The sequence below is a fragment of the Diospyros lotus genome, chromosome 2, assembly GCF_014633365.1.
Source record: "Diospyros lotus cultivar Yz01 chromosome 2, ASM1463336v1, whole genome shotgun sequence".
Classification (NCBI taxonomy): domain Eukaryota; kingdom Viridiplantae; phylum Streptophyta; class Magnoliopsida; order Ericales; family Ebenaceae; genus Diospyros; species Diospyros lotus.
The window spans coordinates 11684347-11710988 of record NC_068339.1 but is presented as its reverse complement, the minus strand read 5'-3'; the positions used below and the strand labels follow the sequence as shown (position 1 = coordinate 11710988).

Sequence of the window (26642 nt, the reverse complement as noted above, 5' to 3'; positions counted from 1 at the left end):
TCCTGAATGGCCCATTAAATATATTTGGAGAGGAGGGGGTGTTAAGGTCTCTTTGGTGCGGGGTTCCTTCCCTTCAACTTCCTTTGCGATCCCAATAATTGGTACCAACTTAAGAATCCTGCATTAATTTGATTCGGTGATGCTAATGTAATGAATTCCCAAAACTAAAAATCATAAATCAAAACTAAAATTAGTTAATTATCCATTTTGCTATGGGGTCGATAAAATGAAATGGTTGCTTACTTGAGTCCTCTGTGTTTTAGTATCTTTTTAATTTATCTTTGTTTTAAACGGTATTTTTTTTTATAAATGATAATTCTATATAAGAATTCCTCTTCAATTGTTTAGCGCTTTTAAAAAATAAAATAAAAATCACAAATTCCTAATAATCACGAGTATAAAAATAAAAAAAGATTAAATTTAAATATCTAAATAATATTTCTGATTAAATAATAAATAGAGGGTTGCCTTAAAATGGGGATCAGGTGGTGGGGTTTACTGTTTAAGCAGCTCAAAGCAGTAAAGTGGAATTTAATTTCAATTAATTTAATTTAATTTAATTAAACGCAGCTGAGATTCAAGACATGGTAAGGAAGCCACCCACCAAAGGGCTGACCACCACCTATCTTCTTATGCTATATTAAATTCAATTAATGTTGCTGCAGAGATCCGAAGAAGAGATTGCCGCCGATGACTTATGAGTAGTGATGACTTGGGGGGGAGAATTTCTCATCACCGTTAAAAGTAAATGAAATGCTGCCTTCCCCTTCTGCACTCGCACTCATCTGTGGAAAATGGCAATGGCAATGGCAGTGGGTATCATAAATTTTAAACCAATTGTAAAGTGACACTGACACTGACACGCCAATAAATGACAATCCCAGACGACCCAGCAATCAGCTGCCAGATACCATACTAATTTCCAATCAATTTTCCACGGTCAGAAATGGGTTCTGTTCTAATCCCAGTTGGTATGGTTGCCCTGTTTGAAAGCAAATTTTGAAACAAACTCTGGCTCACCTTCCTTACGCATGACCTTTTGTTACAATTTTTTTTTTTTTTTTTCAATACAACTTATACCCTAAAATTATGATTTGTATTGAATGAGCCCATTCACTACACATTTTAAACATAATAATTGTGCTTGTTAGAAAAACATGAATGAATTGTCCATTAATAACCATGATAATGTGTATGTCTAGACCATAAAAATGTAACATTTTTAGCCCATTTTTAATGAATCGTTAACTGGCGGAATTTAATTGAGTCTCTTCATTCTTCTTTTCAAACTAGACGACTTGATAACCGATTCAAAAGCCAATCGCTCAGTTAAATTCTGTTTCAATAACTATGCATACGACCCAACTAACCTTAAGCCTCAGCCTCATCAATTTGCTAAAGTCGCTGAAGAACCGCTAAATTGCTTAGCTTGTCCAACAGCTGTTAGTTATATAATAGTGAGAATAATATTATATTTTAAGAAAAAGAAAAATTTAGCCAGCAATGGTTGACAGTTGACACGAATCCAGCAACCATATTGGACTAATGAAGGGGCTGCTTGCTTGACTCCACAGAAGTTCCATAAGTCCTCTTTTGTTAATCCACATTTCTGCCTGAACGTTAAGAGTCTTGAGTCAGAGTCTTCTTGGAGGCCCCGAGTCGAGCAGCTTTCAGTTCTCACAGAATTTGTCGCCATATCAGACAAACCTGCATCTTACCTACCTTTCTCATTTTCTTTTTAAATAAATTTATTCTCATTTTTTTAAAGATAAGTCTTGAGTTAAAATGGTAAATTTGTTCTTTGACATCAGAATGTGATGGTTTTAAGTTAACGAAAATAATTCTTTTGCATAATACTACATATACATACGACCGAGTCCCGTGTGTGCTCAAGACGCCCTAACAACCCTCAAAGATGTTATTAAGTCACTAGTACGAATCTACCCAAGCTTGTACCAGAAGAACTTTCTAACAAAACTGGAAGCCTAAAACCATCTCTGCTTTTGCCTAAATTCTGGTCTCCACGTTCTTGGGTGGATTCTCAACAATGTACGCGCCATCCTCCGAAGCAACAACTGCTGTGCATCTGCAGTTTACCCAATTTGTGAGACACAGATGAGAAAGTTGATTTATCATTTTCCTTCAAATAGACAACATGGATCTGGAAGAATATATCAAGAAAACGTCTATATAATAACGATATAGACCCCATCACTGTAAAGCATAGACATGCTCCTATGGAAAAGTTTCCCCTTTACTCCCATAAGTAGAAAGCTTGTCCATGAAAAAGAATGATTTTTAACAATTGCATGCGAGTGGAAGCTAGGTGGGCTTATCCTTATATATGTTTACGTGGTCTCTAAAACCCAGCCTTATCTTATGGAATTCCCCTTCCCCAGTTATCTCATTTAGCAAAAGAAAATGAATGATTTAAGATTAAGTATGTAATCTGAGCAAGCTTCACACACAGGATGCATCTGCTAACTAAAACAATAACAACATTATTCCAAGCCTTGATCTCACTAAGTGGGTCGTTTACATTAATTCTTGACCTCCATGCATATCAATTTATGACCATATCTACTCTAAGGTCATTATATCCTATTTCATATCTAAGAGTTTCTTACCAAATTTTTTTTTTTTTAATCTCTCTCCCTGTTAGAAAAGTATTCACATCTGCCTCATGGGTTACGAAATTGAAAATGTGACATGTATCTGTTTGTAAAGTGCACGGTTCATATTCTCATTCAAGGGTTTGTTTTGGTAAGGAAAGGGCAAACAATTGTTTCTCCAATCATTACTAAAGTAACCATCCAGCATGGAAAATGGAACAAAGTCGGTTATACGCGAATACTATGAATTGTGAGATTGTACGAGGTTCTCAACCTTCTAGGTAAACCTTTTTCTTCTGTCAATAGTGTTATTTTCTCTACCTTTTTTCATTTGTTTATTTAACTTCTCTGTTCTGCTCATGTCTATGAATTAAGAAAAACGAAAATGAAAACGAATGGCATTCATGGGAAACAGAAGAAGGTTCAAGGAAAGAATCAAACTCACGGGATCTTTAAGACGACTCCATGGTCTACAACCCCATTTATATTATCAAGACTTGTAGCTACTTCAGCTGCAGGTAGAAAGAGTGGTCCCCTAAGAAAATATGACCAAGTATTGAGACCAAAAGGTAGAGAAAGGTGATCCTAATGATAGATAATCATACCAAGGTTTAGTATCGGTGATGTAAATATAAGATCAAGAACGTTATGCCCTTCTTTGGTAATTAGTGGGAAGTCGCCCCCCATTGGACCTGCATACCCTATAGCTGGTCTCCTCCACACCTGCCCATTATCAAAAGACAAGATAAGACAATAAAAAGAATAAGTCATGATATGAGCTACCAGTACCTCATGTTTAATTAACCTCCACATGAAGTTCAGTGTTACTGTTCTATTGTTCAGGGATATTTTAGGAATAGGATGGCTCTTTACAAAAAAAGTAAGGGGGAGGGGATGCATACAAATCCGACTTTCCCCAACCCTCACAAAGCGGGGAATCTTGTGCACTAAGAACACTTAGTTTTCAAAGGTGTTGCTACTTGTCTATAAATGCAGCCCATTTAGAATGCTGTGAGTGTTCACTAGGGATATGGCCTGAGGTGTTGCAGGCAGGTAGGGCAGATAAAGCATCGATGAAAAAGCTTGGTTCTTGGTTCCGATGTGCTTGAAAAGCATTTCAGGTAAAAGGATTAGGTGGACATCTCAAGGTTCTGACCAGTCTATAGAGACTTAATAACTTCCTTTCAGGTATACTGTACGGGAAGGTTTCATATTGAATCAATTTTTAGATTATGCTGGATCATCTAGACTAGATGTTGTTGATTATCCAGAAGCTGTTAGCCTACTCTTTTGCTTCAACTCTATCAGCCTCTATTTTCTTTAGGCAAGCACAGGATATCACATTAACCTGATTTTCATATTTTGGGCAATATCCACTTTTGATATATCTGTGTATGCATTCATTTTTTTGTAGCTAATCAAACCTGAGTCCCTTTATTATCAGAAAAGGGTAACGGTATTTTTTTCCAAGAAAACAAGCCGGTTCAGTTTGCCAAGTGCGGACCCTGTCCTTCAGTTAATTCAGCCGAATAAATCATCCTCATTGATGGTGAAATGGGCATTTTTCCCTGTCAGCAAATTGATTTGGCTTGTTTCCTTTGAAAAATACCATTATCTATCAGAAAGACTAGCCTAACGGGCCAACTTGTCCCCCAGAGGATGAAGATCCCTTTTAAATGTTGTTCAATATATTACACATGTATTCGTCACACATAGAATGAACTTGCTTCAGCATATGATTATCTTCTACATAGATGAAAATGAATGTCGTCCCAATGACATAATGCCAGACATTGGCAATAAGAATATACCTCAGCATCGCCTAGAAACAGATCATCAATCTCTTCAGCAGTTTCCAGCCAGTTGTACTGAGACATGTTAAAGTGTCCAATGAATCAGAAGTTGTTTAGGCAAGTGATATCAAGCAATTTGTACCAGACATGCAAGCTTACAGAATTAACTAAAACTGGAATTGATCCGTCTAGACCACCTTTGTACTGTTTCTCTGTAACCATAAATACAAGCTTCTTAGCTGCTTTGAGTACTGTCTGCAAGCAAAGAGAACAGAAACAAGCCAATTGAGAAAATCAAGAATGAAATGTAAATGAATGAAAATATGTACTAAGAAAAAACATCAATTTGCTGGTTTTCCTGATCAAAAGAATTGAGGATGGAATATAAATACATGAAGGATTAAATGCTTTCTGTACAGAACAAGCACATGAAAATTTTCTTAAATGGTTTCTAAAGGATTACAAGCCATAGCTGGACTCCAACAAATACAACTTTTTTGTTTTGTTTTTCTTATTTATTTATTTATCTTTTGGCTCACCTTCTCCTGAATTATAGATTCCTCCCCTTGCAACCTTCTGCGCCCAATAACTGAAATAAGAGTTCCTTCTTCAATAATATCAGCATCATTGAATGCAAAATCAACCTACAAAATAGCAAGTCAAAGTGCATGTATTGCATAGTGTAAAATTTTCAAAATCACAAAAATTGTTGGTGAGCTAGAATTTATGTAGCTGATGACTAGGTTTGTTATGTTGTTGCAAAAATCCATGGATTCATTGCGTCATTTAACAGGACACAACAAGAAAATCTTTTGAGCACAACTTCCCAAACACACTACCCTTCAGGTGGCAACTGGTATTTCCTCCTTGTTCCCATGAGATGTGGTCTAACCGAATTGATGTGATGTATTTGTTGCTTTTTCCATTCCAATGACATTGATAACCTTTTCAATCAATATTTTTGTTCTCTTTTTCTTTTCTTGATAAACAAACTAACATGACAGAACCATAATCTTTTTTTTCTGCATAAGTTTTCTTTTTTTGCTGTCTGCTTCGAGAGCAAGACAGAGAGGGCTGTCTAAAACATTAAATACTAAAGGCCTTAGATAAACTGCAACCAAGTTATTGGATACTTAGAAATCGTGCACACTTGAGAATTATCTTGGTAGTGATCCAAAGGAATTCCTGCCTTTGCTGCTTCACTGGCACTACCGACAGATCTGCATCACAACAATAGCACTGAAAATTTCCTGATGAAAACAACCTAATAAATGGATCCTTGAGCTGAATCAAGTCAGGAAAATGACCAACAACCATTAGATGAATGGCAAGTTCCATTGAACCTCCACAGACCTATTTAACAAGAGGTTATGTTGCAGATAACAGAGGAATAATGGAATAGCTTCTGGGCTGTACAGGGGTTAATGCCTTTTCCACGTCAAGGAACTATGTAGTAATCTAGTATGGCCCTCATAGATAAGCACAATTCTGATACGATAAAATAACAGTAAACAAGCAATGTCATAGGTAAATCCTTGTCCCTGGAAAAAAATGTCTGAAAAGTTAACTACTTCAGACCATAAGCAGGAAGTAACATCAATTGCTAAAATATAAAAGGTAACTAAGTTCTTATGTTGCAGATTAGGTGGTTATTAGATCCAGTTGATCAGAGGTCAACTTATGATAGAAAACAACATTTTGAAATAAGTTTTTTTTTCCCTCCTTCTGTGTTACTTTCTTCATTTTTGTGTGGGACAAGTAAAGAGATGAACTCACATGGAAATCCCTACTATATCCTTTATGGTGCCTAAACGAAGTTGGCGACCCAAATATTGTATAGCCATGTGAGAAGCAAGGCCAGATCCTAATCCCACCACCATTCCACTTTTGATGAATGTATCCACCTGGGGAGGAGAAGAAAACAAATTAGCTGTCCTTTATCTGGTACCAGATAACTAGATAATTAAATGAGAGATAAGCAGACAAGGATTGACATTGAAATTGTAGTTAATTTACATTAAGCAAAATGCTCATCTATTTTCACACCCTTTTTATGGTTCCCTCCCGTTCTATTCTTCATAATTTCAACATGATGCTTACTAGTTTTAGAAGGGAATTTGATTATCTGAATGCATGTAAAAGTCACTAAGGTAAATTATGATAAGATAACTATTAGAGCAATCAAAGTAAAGGAATTTGTACATCTAAAGTAGCAGCACATAGCAAAATAGTGAACACACATTTAGAAAATTTTAATTCTCTGGAGTTTCTAGAAGAGTTTGTTAGACTACCAGAAGTAATTAATTCTAGAAGCTGGCTGGATTCTTCACAAGGGGGTTAATCTTCTATTGAAATAATTCACACTATTAAATAAGAGAAGGAAAATATATGTTGTTATATAGTTAGTTGTGTTTTCAAGAGAGATAATCCTTTGTAAATAGACATAACTATTCCAAAAAGTTATGACTATTTACAAAGAGATGTATCTTTTGGTTTAAAGTCAAGAGACATGTTTTTTTGACATTATAGGGACATGATTGTTTACAAAAGGATATGGGTGTTACAAAGTGACACGTCCTTTGGAAGAGATAGTCTTTTTCACAAACAAATATGTCTATTCACCTATTATAAATAGGTGAGTCCATATTAATCAATTGATGACTCCTCATTGCTCTCTCTATCTCCTTCTCTCAAAATAGACTGAGTTGCTCTAAAGGGAAATCTTCAGAAATTGCTGGCTGCAGATTTTCATGACTTTGATAACTCTTGGGGGTGGTTTGCTGTTAACTCTGCAGCAATTCTAGTGGAGGCAAATGACACCTTAAAGACAGTGATTTGTCACGGTCAAAATCACGATATACAGAATTCCCCATAATTTTTCCCAACATCTTCTACATGCCTTAAAAACCATACATGTAACTGCTATCACTTTTCACTAAGACAAATTTCATGTTTCTGTCAAATCAAACATCGCAACTTGAACATCAAGGATTTGAAACCTGGGGACAATGACATATACGTACAAAATATGATCTTCCATAGACACTGCAGCCAGGGGAGCTTCTTGCACTAGACTTCCTTGTAGTGTCAAGTTGGATCTAATAACAATGGCTTATAATTTTTGAAGCCAAATTCACTGTGAAGCCTGAACGTAAGAAACACCAAATGGTGGCCATAATGTATTACTCCATAATTTTGGGCCAGCCACCATGTCATGTAAACCCTTTACCTAATATCATAACTCCAAAGGGGAACATGTTTTCATCAAGTGACAACTTTAAAGCCTGTAAGTCTCTCACCTTTCACATGTTCTTCAGACCTGCCAAATGTATTTTGCGGGTTCTATCTGAGTTCCCACCTGCAAAGATGCTATTCTTCAAGTGTGCTTTCGTAGATAAAGCATTAGCCATGAACATAGAGACAGTTTGTTGGATTATATTCTTCAAGCAAAAGGACGTGTATAAAAGCCATGAGGTAGGTAGGATTTATCAATGGTTAGTAGTTGTAGCTAACGTATTACTTGCTCAGTAATCACGTCCAAGCTGTGATGAAAGATTGCTGGACACCATGTTTCCTGTTACAGTACATTTGTTCTCAACCAGAATCTTCTGCAAGATTGCATTAATAGTTACCAAATGCACTGCATTATAATTCCCATCTCTGTCCTTTAATAGCCAAGCTGCAGGCTGCAGGCTGCAGCCTTGCACACATGTCCATGAAAATCTGCTCAACTGTAGGATAGTGCACATATGGATAAGCTGACCATTAAAAATAACCACCATCATCTTCAACCCGATTTCAAAGTTACCATCATAAAGTCAAAACTAATGATCCAAAAGATCCTGTCTCGATTTCCTAAGCAGCATTGACTCAACCAATTAGAAACACAATATTAACATCAATCAACAAGAGCAAGGGCTGGACATCATAGAAGTACAATATCAATGACCCAAATGAAGTGAAGTGTCAGCAAATCTGTCAATGACAAAAAAGCAATATGAGACACATTACAGGTATGTAGTTCCAGCTAATATACATTATAGGCTTTACGTATTTCCAGAAGAAGATGCAACCTATGCTTTGAAGGGAAAAAAAAGAAAAAGCTCAAGAGGGCTTTCTCATTATGACTAAAGGGCCAAATGTCCTACCACCTGTATAAAGGGTAAAGAGATTCTGCAAGTGATGTTGTTAGGCATAAGAAATTAACCTTGTTTTCTTATTGTAGGCTGGGAGTGAGGATCTAGATATGCAATAAAACAAAGCGGAGTTGAGGAGCCAGGTTGACTTAACTAAGAAAACCCACATGTCCAGAACCCAAGGAAACAGCAGTTAAGCCCTGTACTGTCTTAATTGTATTTTCTTCATACTCGAAATGGAAACTTGCCACATAGCAAGCAAGAACAGCATGACCCGGGTACAAGAGCCGCCTTGCCTCCAGGTTAAATCTTAGAGAGATAGGACTAAACTCTTGTATCAAAATTTTCTTGTTAAAAGTTTCTAACTATATGCCCTTTCTAATTGGTTCAGGCACATCCAGAGTAATATCTATAATATCGACGGGGAAAAGTGAATTCTCCTTAATTTCTGTGCATCCTCCTCTATTTCCATTTCTTCACATTGTTTTCATTCTCACACCATGGAAACTGTACTGTACCCAAAAGGCCAGTCAATTGTAAAAAGTAGGCTTTGCTAACTTCTCCCATTTCTAATTTTAGGCAGGTGTCTGATATACCTTCCAAGGTCAGGTGCAACAAACAAAACATTCCTATAGCATCACGTCAATAAAGCCTCCTTCCCTTCACATATAACTGTTCATATTTTAAATGCAGTCCCTGTTGCTTACCTTAGAAGCTATACTCTGAACTATCACATATTCTAGAATAACTGTAAGTCTGTAAGTCTTTTTGCCTACTTTGGGCATATAACACAACATATAAAATATCTGTTGCCAACGCTCTAAGCTTTAAAGACAAGAAAGTAGTTTCTTTATCCATGACGAAGAACTAGTGCTTGTCTGCAGATTGAAAACTTCACATTATTTTTTGCAGCTATTAAGAACCAGTACAGGAAGTAGGTGTTCAGGTATTCCACCTTTGAGTAAAGTTTTGATAGTCCATCCCCTGTCCTAAGCAGAATAATATTAAATGATGCTACATAAATCCCAATATACAAAATATACTGAGTAGAGGGAACTAAATCCCATTGATTTCAATTGGACATTCAACCTAAAATGTGAACTATTCAACTTTCAGGTTTAAGCAAGCAGAAGTAAGTCAATATTGACAGTACAATGAACCGTATTCGTGTCCTAGACTGAAACACAGATTTGGAACTAAGAGAATAAATTTCATTAGCCACCACTGATTTATAATCCACAAATCCTACATCCACCAAGCAGCAAAAGAGCAATAAGAGTTATCAAAAAAAAAAAAAAAAAACAGAGCAATTTGAACAATACAAAATGACAACATCAGTTACATCATGCCAAAGAGGAAATCTTTATAGAATTACAGCAACCTGCAGTTTTCCACCGTCAACGCAAACAAGAAAGAGGGAATGGTAGAATACATGGGATTCAATCGCACGAACCCAGATAAGAAAGAAAGAGACAAGCAAAGAAGAGTTTTCAGTAAATAAATGGACTTTGAATTATCAAGTGGTTAAATGGTTACGGTGTGCTTGGCCGCGGCTTCAAGGACGGTGGCATTGCTGCTGTCAAGGAGACTGGACCGTATAAGAAGAGAATTTCTTGACGGGGATGCCCATGTCAGAGCCAAACCCTTCTTACGATTTGCCTGAAAGTGCAGATTCGGGGTAGAGACCGAAGGAATTATTGCTGCCGCCGCCATTATGGAGCGAATTTCCCGGCAACAAACGGATAAGGGAACTCAGGCTCAGGCTATAGACAGACTGGACCAGAAAATTATAAAGTACACACATTTTTAAGAGGTAAAAGAAAAATAGTGAAAAAATAAATAATTATTTTTTTAAAAAAAAATTGACAGACTGACTCTTAGGTTGAAGCCACCATTATTTTTACAATTATTAATATTAATATTGTAATTAATTTTTAATATATAAATACTAATTGGGTCATCCCATAATTTTGTCTTTCAAATATTTAATAGTACTTTTTTCAAATATTTAAAATGCCTTACAATAAAAAATAATGCCCATAAAATCCCAATTTTTTCCACTTACATAGGTGTTATAATTGTTCCTTACAATCCATAATTCAAATTTAAGAAAAGAAAATTAAACCATGTTTCAATTCAATCTGCACTCCAATACACCATTTTTATTCACTGCAAGTCATCTCCTTGCTGAAATCAGCAAACAGTAAACACCGAACAACCCAGTGAAGGAACTGAAGATGATGATGATGATGATGATCCAACTACTGCATGCATGGGATCAAGGCACTGCAGAGTGGATGATAAAGGAGCTTGAATAATTTCTGAGTTTGAGAATGGACATGATAGTGATGATGATCAAGAGGACGAGGCCAGCGGAGGAAGCGATGAAAGCGCCCTGGCCATGGTCGCAGAAGGTGTGAAACTTGTCGCAGGTCTTGTTCCACCTTGCGTGCTTGTTGCCGTTCTTCCCCAGCTGCCCCATGAAAATCGCTGCGCTTGCCCCGCCAGACACCAGTGCCACCGTCATCTATTCATCAAGAAGAAGCAAACATGTTAATTTGTATATATGTTCAAAAAATTAGTATATAATCTTGTCTAACAATTTGGGACAAAACGGATGGAGTGGGTGAATTCATCACTCTATTTTTCATTTCGATCTACAATTTTGCATAGAAAATTATTATTTTATATTTAAATAACTCGAACTTATTATCTATAAATTAAGCACAATATATTTAAGAATAACTTTACTATTAAATATTGTATTAGAACTCATTCATTTAAAATTTATCAAAAAGAAAAAAAATAAAAAATTACGATGTCATGTAATACAGCTAAAACTTTGATCACATTAAATAAATGACAGTGTCATGCACTAGTTGGGAAGAGTCAATTAAAAGATATATGGGCAAGGTGATTTCTCCTCCACAAAACCCTCCTTAGAGACAAAATTGTACAAACCAACTTTGATACACCTCTAACCGAAATGAAGGATAATCAAGACGCAGTCAAAACTTCGGACGCACCAACCATATTGATCATTTTTGCAATATGGGTAGGCCCACCCGCCTTTTGATTCATCATATATATATATATATGTACTTAAACTAATTACCATGTCTAAAATGGGGATCATCACAAAGCGCAGGCCCTTGAGATCAAACTTGCCTCCAAAACACTCCACCGCCAGCATCAACAAGCTATGCAGGCTGGCCATGGCGTTTGCAGCGACGAAGAACCTGCACCAACAATCCCCACGTTGCATGCTAAGAACAATACAAACACACACACACACACAAGCAGCACAGCAAGCCTTAAGAAAATAAAACTGTGTATATTAGTATGCGATGCATGGCTTACACGAATGCGGGAGTGTGCTGGAACTTGGCGGTGAGAGTGGCCTGCACGGGAGTGCTTCCGATGGTAGCAACCACCAGGGTTTTGGTTTGCTTGTTGAGCCCCATTACTATGGTGGCCGACGCCGTGGCTAAGAATGTTACCGCCCTTAAGATTGCCATATGCCACTCATTTGCCTTCTTTACTTCCACCTTCTTGCTTCCATCCGCTCCTTCTGCACTGGCCATTCCGAGAGAGAGAGAGAGAGAGCTGTGTTGATAATGTGGGGAGGGAGGGCTGGTTATATATATATATATATATATATATATATACTGGTTCATATAGCAGAAAGAAATGGGTTTGGTTCAGCTACATATTTTGTACAGTCCAAAGTCATAACTACTATGTTTATATTTTTTCACAACATAAACATTTGTGGTTACAATAATATCGATCCTTTCTTAATTTTATTGGTTGGGGTTGCTATATAAATTTTTGACTTTCCTCTATCTCTATCTATGACTATGATATGTTTTGTGAGACTAATATTATATCACAGGTCATATTTAATAATTTTTTTTTATCAAATTTTTATTTTATTCTATGTCATCAAGTTTGCCTCTTTAAGAGCTTTTATCAATTTTTTCTTATATTCTTAAATCATAAATCATCTTAATTTAATAGACATTGACGTTACTCTAACCTTAATATATATTACTTTATTTTTATTTTATCTTATATAAACGCATATTTTGTCTTAGCTACTTGGAAAAAATTATTCCATTTGCGTCACTGTAATAGAGTGTCAACCACGTTATTAATGCACAATTAATTAATATAATCTAAATCAGAATTACTTGCAGAGGTAACGAAGACGATGATAAGGGTCACTCTCACTTTGGTCTTGGTGGTTGTGTCACCGTGCAAGACAAGGGCAAGTTCTTGTTTGTTTAGACTTGCCAAAGTGTCCCATCTCTCTTTAACATGATATTCTTAACCACTTTCATCAACCGGCTGTGCAAATCCTCGAACAAATGATTCGCAGCATCCAAACAGTGCAAAAAGGAGAGTGGCAACGTACAAAATGATGTCCTTAAATTTGATATCACTACATTTAGGATGATAAGACAATATTTAGAATCAAAATGATCTGATGGTGATGGTTTTGGTTTTGAATTACAAGAAGCTGCCTTGATTTGATGCACTAATATTCATGGTGGATGTGTTTGATAAATTTATCACTCACAGTCACAGACAAAGTATTTGTAATAATATATAAATAAGTACAAATCACATGTCTTGCATGTTAGATCAAGTTATTTAGTTATTTGACAAAATACTCATTTATTGTTGAATTGAATCTCTCTCCCTACAAAATGAGAATCTACAATCATTATTTCACATAAACTCACACCACCTAAACATACAAAAATAGCCAGTGATGTGGGCTCATCCACATGAAAGTTTTAAACCCCTAGTTGCCCCCCTTATCACTTTAAGGTTTTGCAACGCTTTTTTCTTATTTACTTTTTTTTTTTTTGGAAAACATTCATTTATTTTTTTGTTTATAAGATCTCATGAATCAAGTTTAAAGACCTCTAGCTCCTCGTATCATATCCAGCAAATCTAATGCATTCAAGTCCAGAAACAAATGTCATCTCCAAAATCATCATCTAATTGCCAAAGACTTCACGAGTACAACTAGAAACACATATACTGCAAACAATTATCCGATATAACATCACACAAACGCCACAAATGTCATCTATTTCCCATTCTTGTCCTCTCAATACAAATCAATCAGTTCGATTTCTTTAAGACCCCCACTTATCTGCATTGTTGTAATGCCAATTTCACTCTTATATGCACAATGTATCTCCATATCCATTTTCACTCCTGAAGGACACAATAATCTTGAACTAATATCTACGGATTGGTATTCCACAAGGCAAATGTGAACTTAGTCGGATCACTTCTTCTCTGTAGTCACTCCAACAACAACATTGCTCACCTACAAATTTCATAATTATATCATCAGCCGACGGCCGTTGGATTCTGCAGAAAAAGGAACTGCCAGAGTGGAGGAGAAGGGCTAGATGCAAGGAGGGATGGGGATGGTTGCAAGAAAACTTACCAATTTGCCACTTTCATCAACCGACATAGGATTCTCGACAACAACAGTTTGGCTCTGAGAATGAGGCATTGCCTGCAGCAGATTCAACAGCATTTGAGAGAATTAAAAACCCATCAAAAAACAGACAACCATTCAACGTTACAGGGTAAAACTGCAGAACATAGCACTTACTGTTGAAGTGGAGGGCACGGTCGCCCCATTTGGCCTGTGCACAGGGATGGGAACCCTCGTCTGGGAGACATAAAAGACAATTGACACTCAGCATTTGGACTAAAAAACATTATTCAATAATACTAAAAATGATAAAATTGCCCTACCTTCTTTCAACTACAAACTGTACTACTGCAATACCTAATATGATGTCACTTGCACAGCAATGATTTCTATAACTAATGATGCGAGTTTTCATAATGCTTAGGTGCACATATTCACAGGAAAACACAACAAATTCTTACCCGTGTGTGTCAAATGTTATTAAATATGTTCATCCCATCTCTTCTAGTCGTTAATAAATAATGGCACGGATTCAAATTATTAGTTTTCGTTAATTATCATTATCATTATGATTAAATTATGTGGTTTGTTATTTGTTATAATTTACAGTGTTTTCACTTCAACAGGAAAGAAAAAAGAAATTGAGAATTCTAGGATAAAGTATTTCAGGGCTCATAAGCCCGTAGAGAAGGTATTTGGTCATTCCCAAGGCTTGATTCATGTCTTCCTATGAGCTTGAACAAAATCTTCATCCTGCAATTGTAAAACCCCAGTCCCAGTGGAGCAATAATTCAACTATATGTAACTCCCCTCTGCCAGCAGAAATGCTACTTCACCACCCTACAACATCTTTGCCTTCTGATGATACCCCTGCAACTCACAATGTGCATTAAGGATTATGTCCTGGAGTATGTTTCTAGCTGGCAATATGTGATTTATTTTGATTATAACAAAGCAGGGTTAATTTTAAGTTGGAAGATACTTTACAATATACAATTTTTAGGTTAACTACGTCTGTAGGCCAAAGGCATATGGAATTGCAACATCAGCAGGGCTAGATGCATGAAGATGGGTGAATCTTGTTTTAAAAGAATGAACATAATCCACACAGCAAAGCAATTATTCATGAGGGGAGATTGAGAAGCTCAAGGCCAGAGAACAAAGGTAGGTTAGATGCAATAGAGAAAGTGGGAAGGGTATCTTGAAGAAAAATTGCAGCTAAATAAGGGCTTCTAAGAACACTAGTTCAACATGTGGTAAGTACTTGATTGTTCAGCAGTTTAGGAATCAGATGGCCACTTAAAGGATGGCATTAGGATGGATAGGTACGGTGAGAAGAAAATATAAACTACAAATGAATGTATTAAAGGAAGTTGGAAGTGGCACCAATCAGAGGAAAAATACAAATTACTGAGATAAAAAAGAACTGCTAAATCCATAGCAAAGAATTGACTTGATTCAAGCAACGTTACAGGAACAATCCTTCTTTTTGTTGTGAAAAAAGCTGACTCCAGAAAATAGGGTCACAAATGAGCCGAGTCATTTGTGAGTTGCTCAATATTTGGCTCAATAAAATCTCATTCGAGTTCGTTCGTTAAGTTAAACAAGCCAACCTTGAACCTAATTTTGAAACTCGATTTGTAAACGAGTTGAACTTGAACTCAATAAAACTTGACTCATTAAAGCTCACAAACAAGTTTGATTAGTAGCTCGTGAATAGGCTCATTTATAAATACATTAATAAATTTATTTATAATTTTGTAAATATATTATTTAACATAAAATTTAATATACTCAAAACTATTATATATATTAATTCATCATTTAACATAATACACACACACACACACACACACACATAATATAACAACCAAATGGTCCAATCCATACAACTTAGTAGGATTGTTCAATAACTAATATATTGTCACGTACCTAGGGTTTCGCCTAGAGTTTGGATTGGAAATTGAAAGAATGAGGGGGGAAATTTGGCAGAAATATAGGGAGAATCAAAAGAACAAGAAGTGAGGGAGGGAAAGATCGAGAGAGATGGAGAGAATTTGGAAGAGAGAAATCAGAAATATTTCAAATGTATTCATTCTTGCCTATGAATTATGCTGGATCAGTCTTATATATTGATCCAGATAGCAGTGATTTGGCACCAATAGGGTTGCCAAATATTCAAACCAAGTATACTTGAAGGCCACTGCCTTCTAGTTACAACTGCCATCTACTTCTAAGTACAACTGGTTCAACACAAGCTACAACAGATACAAACAAAAGGAATACATTTATTATCTATTACTACTATACCCTTGGGAACATGACAATTCCTCCCTTATTGAGAGAGTTCTTGTCCCTAAGAACTTACAATAATTGGCCACTGCTCTTATCCAATACCATCTTTCTCTATCCGTTTATTCCTCCCTCTTACTTTCTCTTTCTAGGCCTCTTCTTCATTCTTAGGTTCTCAAGATCAATCCCAAGCATAAGCTGACCTAGAACTTCAATAGAAGAAAGCTTATTGAGTTCAAGCCCAATATATCCACCTCCTGCAATAACTGTTCAATCAAGATTGGTCTCCAATTTAAGAACATCTCTTGAGACATCGGCATCAATTGCCTTCATTAAAATCAACATCAAAAGCTGGGCTGCACCTTCTGAAATCTAGCTTGCATCTTTTGAAATGACAGCAACCTTGTCACCCTATTTAGGATCAGTGAGATTTCCTCTAGCTAGTGCTGTCTTCACTTTCTAGTTGCCTTTTTTAACCAAAGCCAAGGAATCCTCAGCATTATCCAGAATCAAAGGCAATGGAATAGTATTCGTAAGAACTCCAAGACCAATTCCATTTTTCACAAAATTCCGATCCAAGACACCATCCAATCCTACAATCCATGCATTAGTTACTAGGGGTAACTTGTTGGCCTTGGCTTCCTCTGTCACTTCATCAAATACTCTCCCATTTTCCTCTTGCAACCTTTCAGTAGATACATCTTGACGTATTATTCCTTCTTCTAACTTCTCAATCACTGCAACAGAATTCATCTCAACACTACTATTTTAAGAAATGGATTGAGCTTGTATCTCTTTGAGAAAAACTGGATGAATTTCAGATCCCAAAGACCCCGATATGTTTATCCCAAACTCCATAACGTCTTTATTATCTCCGTTCATTCCTGTCGCTTGATGGACTACATCAATTATCTCTTGTTCTAGACTTTCGAGAATATCATCTGTAGCAATATCTCCTCCTGACTTATAGAAGAATTCAGTTGGGATACTGAATTGATACTCCTTATACAGTAATATGAAAAACTCTTGCATCTCCTCACGTATCGCACGACCTATTTCCTCCACATTTGACTAAACTTATTATCAAGCCTCTTTTCCCATGTCTCCTAATTCCAGCTAAACTCCTTGTGATTTCTATTGCAACCCACCGAAACTGCAACATTCTTCTGTTGCAATTGAGTCTCCAACTATTTTACACATGCGTTGTTAGCCATCACAAAAATCTCACGAGCAGGACAGGTCGAAGACCAAGGAGCGTGAGCTCTAAACATGGTGAATCCAAAACCTCCTATGACCCAATCGGCTCTGCTTCTTGTGACTGATCTATCTCAGCACCTGATTCACCTCTGGATTAGCTTCACTAATTCCCGTAGTGACTGTGAATCAGCTGCTCAAATTTTAGAATCCAGCTATGAATTGTCGAAAGTTAGCTGAATTGAATTCACTTTCCTTGATCAACTGTAAAAGTGTCTAAAATCACCGTCAAAACCAACTGCAACTTCCTAGCCGAGGGTCACTTATCTCCTTCGGTTATGATCGATCTCAATTTCAACAGTCGAGACCAATCGAACTCGTTGGAATGCTTTGCTTCGTCTTACCAAACACACACTACAACAGCCTCAGAAAACAGCTACGAATCAACCTTCTCTTCCGCTTCATCGCAGTCACGTAGGATAACCGATCGCCTCACAACAATCAACGATCTTCAATTCCCCAGCAAAATGAGCCACTAGGTAATAGATCTGATTCCACCTCTCGGCTCACCTACTGCAAAAGTCTCCTATACTCACCTCAAATGCAATTCAATAGTCGAAGACCACCCGTTCTACTTCGCCTTTCCACTTCGAACAAAGCTAACTAAATTTCAAAGCCTAAAACCTCTTGTTTCCTTTTACTCATAGCCTAGAATTCGATGGGAATCATCGCTTGTGGAATTCTATTCACTGCTTCATTGTTGTGAATAGTCAAACTTCTAATTGGAATCTCCTGAATCTCAATTCGTTTCGATAATGGTTGAGGTCGCCTTCCTGAATCTCCTACAGCAGCTGAAGTTCGTGGGTTCCGTTGTAGCTGATCAAACAGCCTTTGAAACCTTTGGGAACATATCAGAAATGATCGCCTATACATGGCCAAGAATCACCGTCGAAATTGGCTTCCAATGATCGATTTTCTCTCCTTGGAATCAGGTTTTGATTTCTTCAAAATCGGATAGGAACACCATTGAATTTCTGAACTTACAGCCCTAGAACAACTATCTGATTGCGATCGTAGTGGAACCTACGGCCAGAAATCTCCTGGTCTGCTTTGCCTTCCCCTTTTGGCCTCAAATACCAGTCGTCAATCACCCTCCATGCATCGGAATCGAATTTCAAGAATCCCTTGTCTCCTGTATGCAAATCAAATTTCGAATCTCTACTACTTCAAGTTGCTTTGAAATTCAAGCGCTCTACCTAAATCATTTCTAGAAGTTGGCTCGGTCAATTGTTAGAACTTTCGATTCTGTTGAATTCACCAGACCACTGGAATTGCCTGGGCTGCTCACCTTTATCACATGTAGTGACTTGGATCTAGCCGCTAGGGAACAACTGCCACAATTTTCCTGGATTTGCTTTGTGACTTCATCCAATCGGAATTGATAGGATCGCCTTAAGTCCCACTGCCTCAATCTTGTAACTTCCTTTAAATTCTCTTGACTAAGTGGCCTAGGTCCACTGTAGTTGCCGGCGATCGACCATTATGAACCCGCTTTGTCAGTCACAACTTCCAAAGATTCGGTCGGATGTTGCTTCGCTCCTAGATCGCCAACAATCACAGCCTATATCGTCGGAATTTGTCAGCCTTTGCTTTGCTTCCGAAATTGCCAAACTCTGCTTTGTTGGATCAGTTAATAGGATTTGACGGAATCACAACCGAGAATCGTTGGCTTTAATACTAATTGTCATGTATCTAGGGTTAGCTTAGGGTTTGGATTGGAAATTAAAAGAATGATGGGGGAAATTTGGTAGAAGTGTAGGGAGAATCAGAAGTACAGGAAGTGAGGGAAGGAAAGATTGAGAGAGAGATGGAGAGAATTTGGAAGAGAGAAATCATAAATATTTCAAATGTATTTATTCATGGCTATGAGTTATGCTAGATCAGTCTTATATATTGATCCAGATAGCAGTGATTTTGCGACAATAGAGCTGCCAAATATTCAAATCAAGTATAACTGAAGGTTGCTACCTTCTAGGTACAACTGCCATCCATTTCTAAGTACAATTGGTTCAATCCAAACTACAACAGATACAAATAAAAGGAACGCATCTATTATCTATTACTAGTATACCCTGGGAACATGTATATATATATATATATACACACACACACATACACACACACACAACTTAGGAGCACCAATTCATCATTTACCATAATATATATAATATTGTTAGAAAAATCGAGAAAATGAGTCCTTGATGGCCAGAAATTAAGAGGTAGGCTTGTTAGGGTTAAAGTTAAAAAAGATACAAAGATGAGAAGATAAAGCTTGGTTTGAGATCAGGTTGTTGAGGATAAAGTTTCAAGTTAAAAGAGATACGAGATGAGAAGATAAAGCTTGGTTTGAGATCAGGTTGTTGAGGATAAAATTTTAAGTTAAAAGAGATAAGAGATGAGAAGATAAAGCACCAAGAAAGAACGAGATTACACAGATAATTCTATCAGAAAAAATCAAGTTCAAAGTTATTTGATTTCATTTATCATGTATTCCTATATTTTAGGAGGAAATTAGATGTACTCATGTATAAATACCCCACTTGAGATCAAGGAATGGCAGGAAAACAGTCCTCCTTTTCTTCAAGTTTCTTCCTTACTCTTTCTAAGCTCCTCCTTTTCTTCAAGTTTCTTCCTTACTCTTTCTAAGCTCTCGGGTATAACATTTATAGGCACCTAAGCACATCCTTTTCTTTAAGTTTCTTCCTTACTCTTTCTAAGCTCTCGGGTATAACATTTATAGGCACCCAAGCACATCTTTTTCAACCTCAGGTTGTTTTTGTTCATGGCATCAGAGCAAGCAATGGCTACGACCAGTTCGGTTGCGACCAACTCCTCTTCATCCACATCTCACGATGAAAACCCTTCATCCATTCTAAACTCTGTCCAGTCCTCCTCTCTTGATAATCATTTTCTCCAAATCACTCAACACAAGTTAAATGGAACCAATTTCAGATAATGGTTTCGGTCCATTTTCCTTGTGCTCAAAGGGAAAGGCAAGGTCGGGTATGTCACTAGTGCCATTCCAAAGCTTGCCTCAACAGCTCCAACCTATGAGGCTTGGGATGCTGAAAATTCCATTTTGATGGCATGGTTGATCAACTCCATGGAATCTAAGATTGGGAGAACCTACTTATTTTACAAAACAGCCAAAGACATATGGGAGGTTGTCCAAGAGATCTATTTCGACTTGAAAAACACTTCACAATGTTTTGAAGTGATACAAAATTCGAGATACCTGACAAGGCACAAATCAGTCACTAAATACTATAATTCTTCGACTGAATTATGGCAAGAGATGGACTTGTTTTACAATATGGATTGGAACTGTCCTAAAGATGGTGTCAAGTTCAAACAACTGCTTGAAAAAGAGCGGATTTTTGAATTCCTTCTCGGATTAAACAAGGACTTGGACAAGGTACGTGGCAGGTTATTAAGTACTAAGCCATTTACTTGTATTCGTGAAGTCTTTGCAGAGGTTAGAAGAGAAGAGAGTCGAAGAAGAGTGATGCTTACCAGCTCCTCTATTGAATTGGACTCCTCTTTATCTGCCTTGACAACCCATTAGAATAGGCCACCAATATCACATCAACGCAATCAAAAAGCTCGAAAGGAACAACTATGGTGCAGTCATTGTAATAAGCCAACCATACAAAGGAGACATGTTGGAAATTACATGGCAAACCAATTGACTAAAAATCACATAACCAACGGGAGACAAATCGTGAGCCCAATCGCGCCCTTACCACCGAATCAACCAATGACAAAGAAATCTAGTAATCTAAAATTATTTGTTGAACAGATAAAATTTTTACAGACACTATTGAACAATCAACAACTGCTTAAAGAAGCAAATGCTGCATCCTCCATGACAACTGTTGCTCATAAAGGTAACACCAGAATTTTGTCTTACAAATGGCTATATTGATGAAGGGTGGATTATTGATACTGGTGCATTAGATCATATGACTAGAAGAAACCAAACTAATTTTTTAACCTATGAAAAATGTGATGTTGATAGTGAAATCCCCCAATGGCAGATGGCACAATTTCAAAAGCAGTGGGTCAAGGTTCTATTGATGTATCTAGCTTAAGATTAAATTTTGTCCTTTATGTTCCAAAATTGAACTGCAACCTTGTGTCTATTAGTAAGCTCTCAAGAGACCATAATTGTGTAGTAATCTTCTTTCCTTCTTTTTGTGTGTTTCAAGACCAGTTTTCGGGACGAACGATTGGTAGTGCTAGGGAGAAAAATGGTCTCTACATTCTCAACGGTGCTAGTTCTACCTCTATTCCATTACTTGAAAATACTTCCTTGGTTTCTTCTCATTTACAAATAATGTTTTGGCATAAATGCCTTGGCCATCCTAGTTTTGTTTACCTTAAATCGTTGTATCCAAAGTTGTTTAACAATAAAGATTCTTCTCTATTTCAATGTGAACATTGTATCTATGCTGAACAAACCAAAAGCACTTATCCTTCTCATCCATATTACATGTCAAAACCATTTCATCTCATATATAGTGACATTTGGAGTCCTTCTCTTTCTTCTTCCCTAACGGGCTTTAAATAGTTTATTACTTTTATTGATGACTACACTCGTATATGTTGGGTGTACCTTATGAAAGAAAAACCTAAGGCTAGCACCATGTCAACCAGTTCCACAAACATGTTATCAATGTCCTTTAAGTCAACATCCAAATCCTGTGCACTAACAATGTGAGAGAATATTTTATAAATGACTTAAACCAATACCTTATTGATCAAGGTATATTTCATCAAACCTCTTGCCCTTACACACCCCAACAAAACGGTGTGGCTGAAAGAAAGAATAGACACCTACTAGAAGTAGTCCAATCCCTTATGTTTGCTAGCCATGTACCTAATTTCTTTTGGGGGGAAGCAGTTCTAATCATGGCCTATCTTATCAACCGATTACCCTCAAAACTGCCTACTTTATACCTTCCCTCACATCCGGTTGCATAACTCATTATCACCATGAATTTTTTGATGTACTATCTATGTTCATAACCAGCAGCCTCAGAAGGGCAAATTTGATCCTAGACCCATTAAATGTGCGTGGGATATTCACCAACTACCAAAGGGTACAAATGCTATAACCCTTCCTTAAAACAAATTCTATGTTACATATGATGTTACCTTTAGAAAAAACCAAACCTTTTTTCTCCATAGTTCTCTTCAAAGGGAGAAGGTAAGTAAAGATAACTATTGGAATCCTTCTATATCTCTACCCATCTTGCTCCCATCTCACTCTTTTCTATGCCAAAATTCTCCTCCTCCTCAAAGTTCACCTTCACCTTCCCATAGCTCAACTTCTGAAGTTTCAACACATGATCAGAAATTGACTAAAGGGGGAGAACTTGGTACTGATAAACCAACCAAGGTTATTCGAGGAGACCAAAAGATCCCCAAGCTATACAGCCATTTGAACCAAGGCATAGTCCAAAACCCACAAACAAGTATATGATGGTTGAAGACTTAAACCTCCCAATTGCTCTCAAGAAAGGAGTAAGGTCATGCACTCAATATCCTATATCACATAATTTGACTAAATTGTCTAATCAATATCTCTTGCAAGTATGGATAGTGTGGAGATTCTTTATGATATTCAAGAAGCCCTACAAGATCCCAAGTGGAAAGTTGTTGTGGATGAAGAGATGAGAGCACTTTTGGAAAATAAAACATGGAAAGTGGTTGATTTTCCCTAAGGGAAGAAAATTGTGGGCTGTAAATGGATATTCTCTATAATGTTCAAGCTTGATGGGGAGATTAAGAGATATAAAGCAAGATTGATGGCTCAGGGACACACCCAAACATATGGGGATTGATTATGAAGAAACGTTCGCACTGGTAGCCAAGATGAATTCAATTAAGGTACTTTTATCTCTTGCAGTTAATATGGATTGGGAACTTTATCAAATGGACATCAAGAATGCATTTCTAAATGGTAACCCAGAGGAAGGAGTGTTTATGAGAATGCCCCCTGGATTTGAAGAAGGTGATAACAAAGTATGCAAACTTAAGACATCACTCTATGGATTAAAACAATCTCCTAGAGCATGGTTTACAAGATTCAGTGTTGCATTAAAGGGCTTTGGATATATTCAAGGACAAACTAATCACACATTGTTCAAAAAACAATCAGCAAATGGGAAAAGAACTATCCTAATTGTATACATGGATGACATTGTAATTACACCTGATGATCATCAAGAAATTACAACATTAAAGGCTCATTTGAAAAATGAATTTCAGGTTAAAGATCTTGGTACTCTTCAATATTTTCTTGATATGGAAATAACTCGAAGGAAACATGGAATATTTGTTACTCAAATGAAGTATGTCCTAGATTTTCTAAAAGAAACAGGGGAAATTGGATGCAAACCAGCCAGCACTCCTTTGGAGACAAATTGGAGGCAGGACACTGAGAATGATTCACCAGTAAACCATGAATAGTACCAACGGTTGGTCGGTAAGCTAATATATTTATCTCTCACAAGGCCTAATATTGCTTTTAGTGTTAGTGTGATTAGCCAATTTATGCATGCACCTACAAAGCAACATCTAGAAGCAACTAATGATGTTTTAATTTTTAAAGTATCTCAAAGTAACTCCAGGCAAGGAATTTTGTTTAAAAAGAGTGACAATCGAGATATAGAAGGGTATGTAGATGCATATTGGGCTAGGTCAATGAAAGATAGCAAATTTACAACTGATTATTGCACCAGGTGATGGGGGAATCTTGTGACATGAAGGAGCAAGAAGCAGTCTGTAGTGGCCAGAAGCAAAATATTGAGCAATTGCTCAAGGTTTGTGTGAGCTCATTTGGATTGAGAGATTTCTAAGGGATCTAAATATACCTAGAACAGATCCTATGAAGCTATACAATGACAGCAAATTAGCAATAAACATAGTTTCACTACCCTATACAACATGACCAGATAAAGCATGTGTGTATTGACAGACATTTTATCAAACATGAGATGGACTCAGGGGTGCTTAACCTACCCAATGTCTCTACAAAAGATCAAGAAGCTAACATTCTTACCAAAACCCTATCCAAACAAGCGTTTGAGTTCTTAGTTGGCAAGTTGGGAATGATTGATATCTATTCACTAGGTTGAGGGAGAGTGTTGGAAAAATCGGGAAAAATGAGTCCTTGATGGTCGAAAATTAAGAGGTAGGGTTGTTAGGGTATTTCAAAGTTAAAAGAGATAAGAGATGAGAAGATAAAGCTTGGTTTGAGATCAAGTTGTTGAGAATAAAGTTTCAAGTTAAAAGATATAAGAGATGAGAAGATAAAGCACCAAGAAAGAAGGAGATTACATGGATAATTCTATCAGAAAAAATCAAGTTCAAAGTTGTTTGATTTCATTTATCACGTATTCCTATATTTTAGGAAGAAATTAGATGTACTCATGTATAAGATGTACTCATGTATAAATACCCCACTTGAGATCAAGGAAAACAGTCTTCCTTTTCTTCAAGTTTCCTCCTTACTCTTTCTAAGCTCTCGGGTATAACATTTACAAGTACCCAAGCACATCTTTTTCAACCTCAGGTTGTTTTTGTTCAAATAAAATAGAATTTAATAGGATAGGACCGTCCATTCGTCCAAATCCAAAGACTCCAAACCCTAAAGCGCACCCCCCCCCCCCCCCGAACTCTGAAGCACACCAGCTGGCAGCGCTGCACAACCCCCCCTCCCCTCCTGAACTCTGAAGCACACCTGTGTCGCACACCCCCCTCTCCCTCTCTAAAGCACACCAGCAACTCTGCGAGACAGATCTAGAGTGAGCACACAAGTGCCGCACAATGCCTCACTCTGTCATAAGAGAGGCACACAGACCAATCAATCGTTGAAATTGGAATGAAAAAAGGAGTAATGCTTCCTAGCATGGGAGACAGAATAAGACCACTAAGATCAGAACAGCATTCACAGAAAAGTTCTAATATGAGTATAATCGAACATTGAAGAGATTAGTTAATAATAAAAAGAAGAGCGCCTAATCCAACCCTCAGTAACTGAATTAAGGAGTCAAGCTGAGTCGAAGTCCTAGGGAATTATTAAATTACAAAACCTTCCTCATCCAATTCCAAACAAAGAAATATCACTAGGTCATAAATAGAATCTGCGCAGCAACTTAAAAGCTAAAGACAAAACTAAACAAATATCAAATGCTGAAATATAAGTTTCCAAAAAATAAATACATCTAAGATCAGTAAATGAGATGATCACTCACATTAACAGGTGTAATGTAGTGACAAATTGCACATTTGACTGATGGAGCTCCATATGGGTACATCAGCATAGTATGACAATTCCCACAATTGACACGACCGAACTGATCTGCTTTTACAAGAACAACAAAAAACCAAAATTTAGACAGGAATATTTGGTCAAAGAACTTCAAAAAGGACAAAATAATGTGGTATAATTAAAGGCTGATATTTCAATAAATACACCCAAATACCCAATGAACTAACAAAACCATACAAGCAATATGCCATTTGCCTAGCATAAAAAATAATGACAGGGATAGGGGGGAAAAAGCCTATATATTTACCATACCTAAACACCTAAGAACCAAAAAACACAATTGCACAATGAAGAAACAACTAAGGGTACATCAACTTAAAAAACACTTAAAAGACCAGAGTGGTAAATGTTACCACTCTAAGTAGTTTACTTATTCAATTTCACATAATATCTCGCAGTTTAAAAATTGTTGAACACAAAGTATTTTAGCTTTTATATGCATTCAAACTCCAAAAAGGTACAATAAACACTACTTGGTAATAGGAAAAAAAAGGACATAAGAGAAAATAGGTTATTAACTTTTTTCCCACCGTTTCTTTGCAAGTGTTTTCTGCATTCTCCTAGTTTGGTGTAAATAAAAACTTCCAGGTCAAAGATACTCTTCCATGGGTACTTGGTGTGCATGGGTTTTGGTGCCTCTAAACATGTTTGCGGGAGAAAGCTATTTATGAGTTGTTTACAGTGACCCATCACAAACTTGACAGCAGTAAAGTAGATCAGATCCTGTTTATGAGAAAAGGGATGGATGACTAC

The 26642-nt window shown here is 36.9% G+C and overlaps 3 protein-coding genes across 7 annotated transcripts in view; all 3 read right to left on the bottom strand.

The window, feature by feature from the left end:
• Positions 1-1886: 1886 nt before the first annotated feature.
• Positions 1887-10418, bottom strand: LOC127795372 (probable ribose-5-phosphate isomerase 4, chloroplastic). Of its 5 annotated transcripts, XM_052327015.1 has the most exons (11): positions 10078-10205; positions 7926-8163; positions 7705-7763; positions 6182-6309; positions 5556-5625; positions 4945-5049; positions 4565-4660; positions 4424-4480; positions 3218-3335; positions 3058-3124; positions 1887-2086 (listed from the first exon to the last, which is right to left on the bottom strand). In XM_052327015.1, the coding sequence occupies exons 4-11, from the start codon at positions 6283-6285 to the stop codon at positions 2008-2010; spliced, it is 696 nt and encodes a 231-aa protein (XP_052182975.1). In that variant the 5' UTR covers positions 6286-6309; positions 7705-7763; positions 7926-8163; positions 10078-10205; the 3' UTR covers positions 1887-2007. The 5 variants fall into 5 exon arrangements, with proteins under 5 accessions (XP_052182975.1, XP_052182971.1, XP_052182970.1 ...); XM_052327011.1 differs by having other exon boundaries at positions 7705-8163; XM_052327010.1 differs by lacking the exons at positions 7705-7763; positions 7926-8163 and having other exon boundaries at positions 10078-10418.
• Positions 10419-10559: 141 nt separating this feature from the next.
• On the bottom strand, positions 10560-12184 carry LOC127795373 (CASP-like protein 1B1). The gene is made up of 3 exons (XM_052327016.1): positions 11902-12184; positions 11657-11780; positions 10560-11068 (listed from the first exon to the last, which is right to left on the bottom strand). The coding sequence occupies exons 1-3, from the start codon at positions 12123-12125 to the stop codon at positions 10820-10822; spliced, it is 597 nt and encodes a 198-aa protein (XP_052182976.1). The 5' UTR covers positions 12126-12184; the 3' UTR covers positions 10560-10819.
• Positions 12185-13531: 1347 nt separating this feature from the next.
• The window catches only part of LOC127794502 (protein LSD1-like), a 33273-nt gene continuing 20162 nt past the window's right edge, over positions 13532-26642 (bottom strand). Inside the window, exons 4-7 of the mRNA XM_052325655.1 lie at positions 25813-25919; positions 14183-14242; positions 14012-14083; positions 13532-13888 (exon numbers count right to left, since the gene is read on the bottom strand). Of these exons, the coding sequence (XP_052181615.1) occupies positions 13847-13888; positions 14012-14083; positions 14183-14242; positions 25813-25919 (281 nt within the window). The 3' untranslated portion in view covers positions 13532-13846. The remainder of the gene's footprint in view (positions 13889-14011; positions 14084-14182; positions 14243-25812; positions 25920-26642) is intronic.

Coding starts and splice junctions, on each gene's coding strand:
- LOC127795372 (XM_052327010.1), bottom strand. CDS start 10,254: ATGGCGGCGGCAGCAATAATTCCTTCGGTCTCTACCCCGAATCTGCAC. Junction 5,626..6,181: donor GATATAGTAGGGATTTCCAT/GTGAGTTCATCT, acceptor GTTGTGATGCAG/ATCTGTCGGTAGTGCCAGTG. Junction 3,125..3,217: donor ATCACCGATACTAAACCTTG/GTATGATTATCT, acceptor TTCTACCTGCAG/CTGAAGTAGCTACAAGTCTT.
- LOC127795373 (XM_052327016.1), bottom strand. CDS start 12,125: ATGGCCAGTGCAGAAGGAGCGGATGGAAGCAAGAAGGTGGAAGTAAAG. Junction 11,781..11,901: donor CAGCACACTCCCGCATTCGT/GTAAGCCATGCA, acceptor TTGTTGGTGCAG/GTTCTTCGTCGCTGCAAACG. Junction 11,069..11,656: donor TGATCCCCATTTTAGACATG/GTAATTAGTTTA, acceptor CTTGATGAATAG/ATGACGGTGGCACTGGTGTC.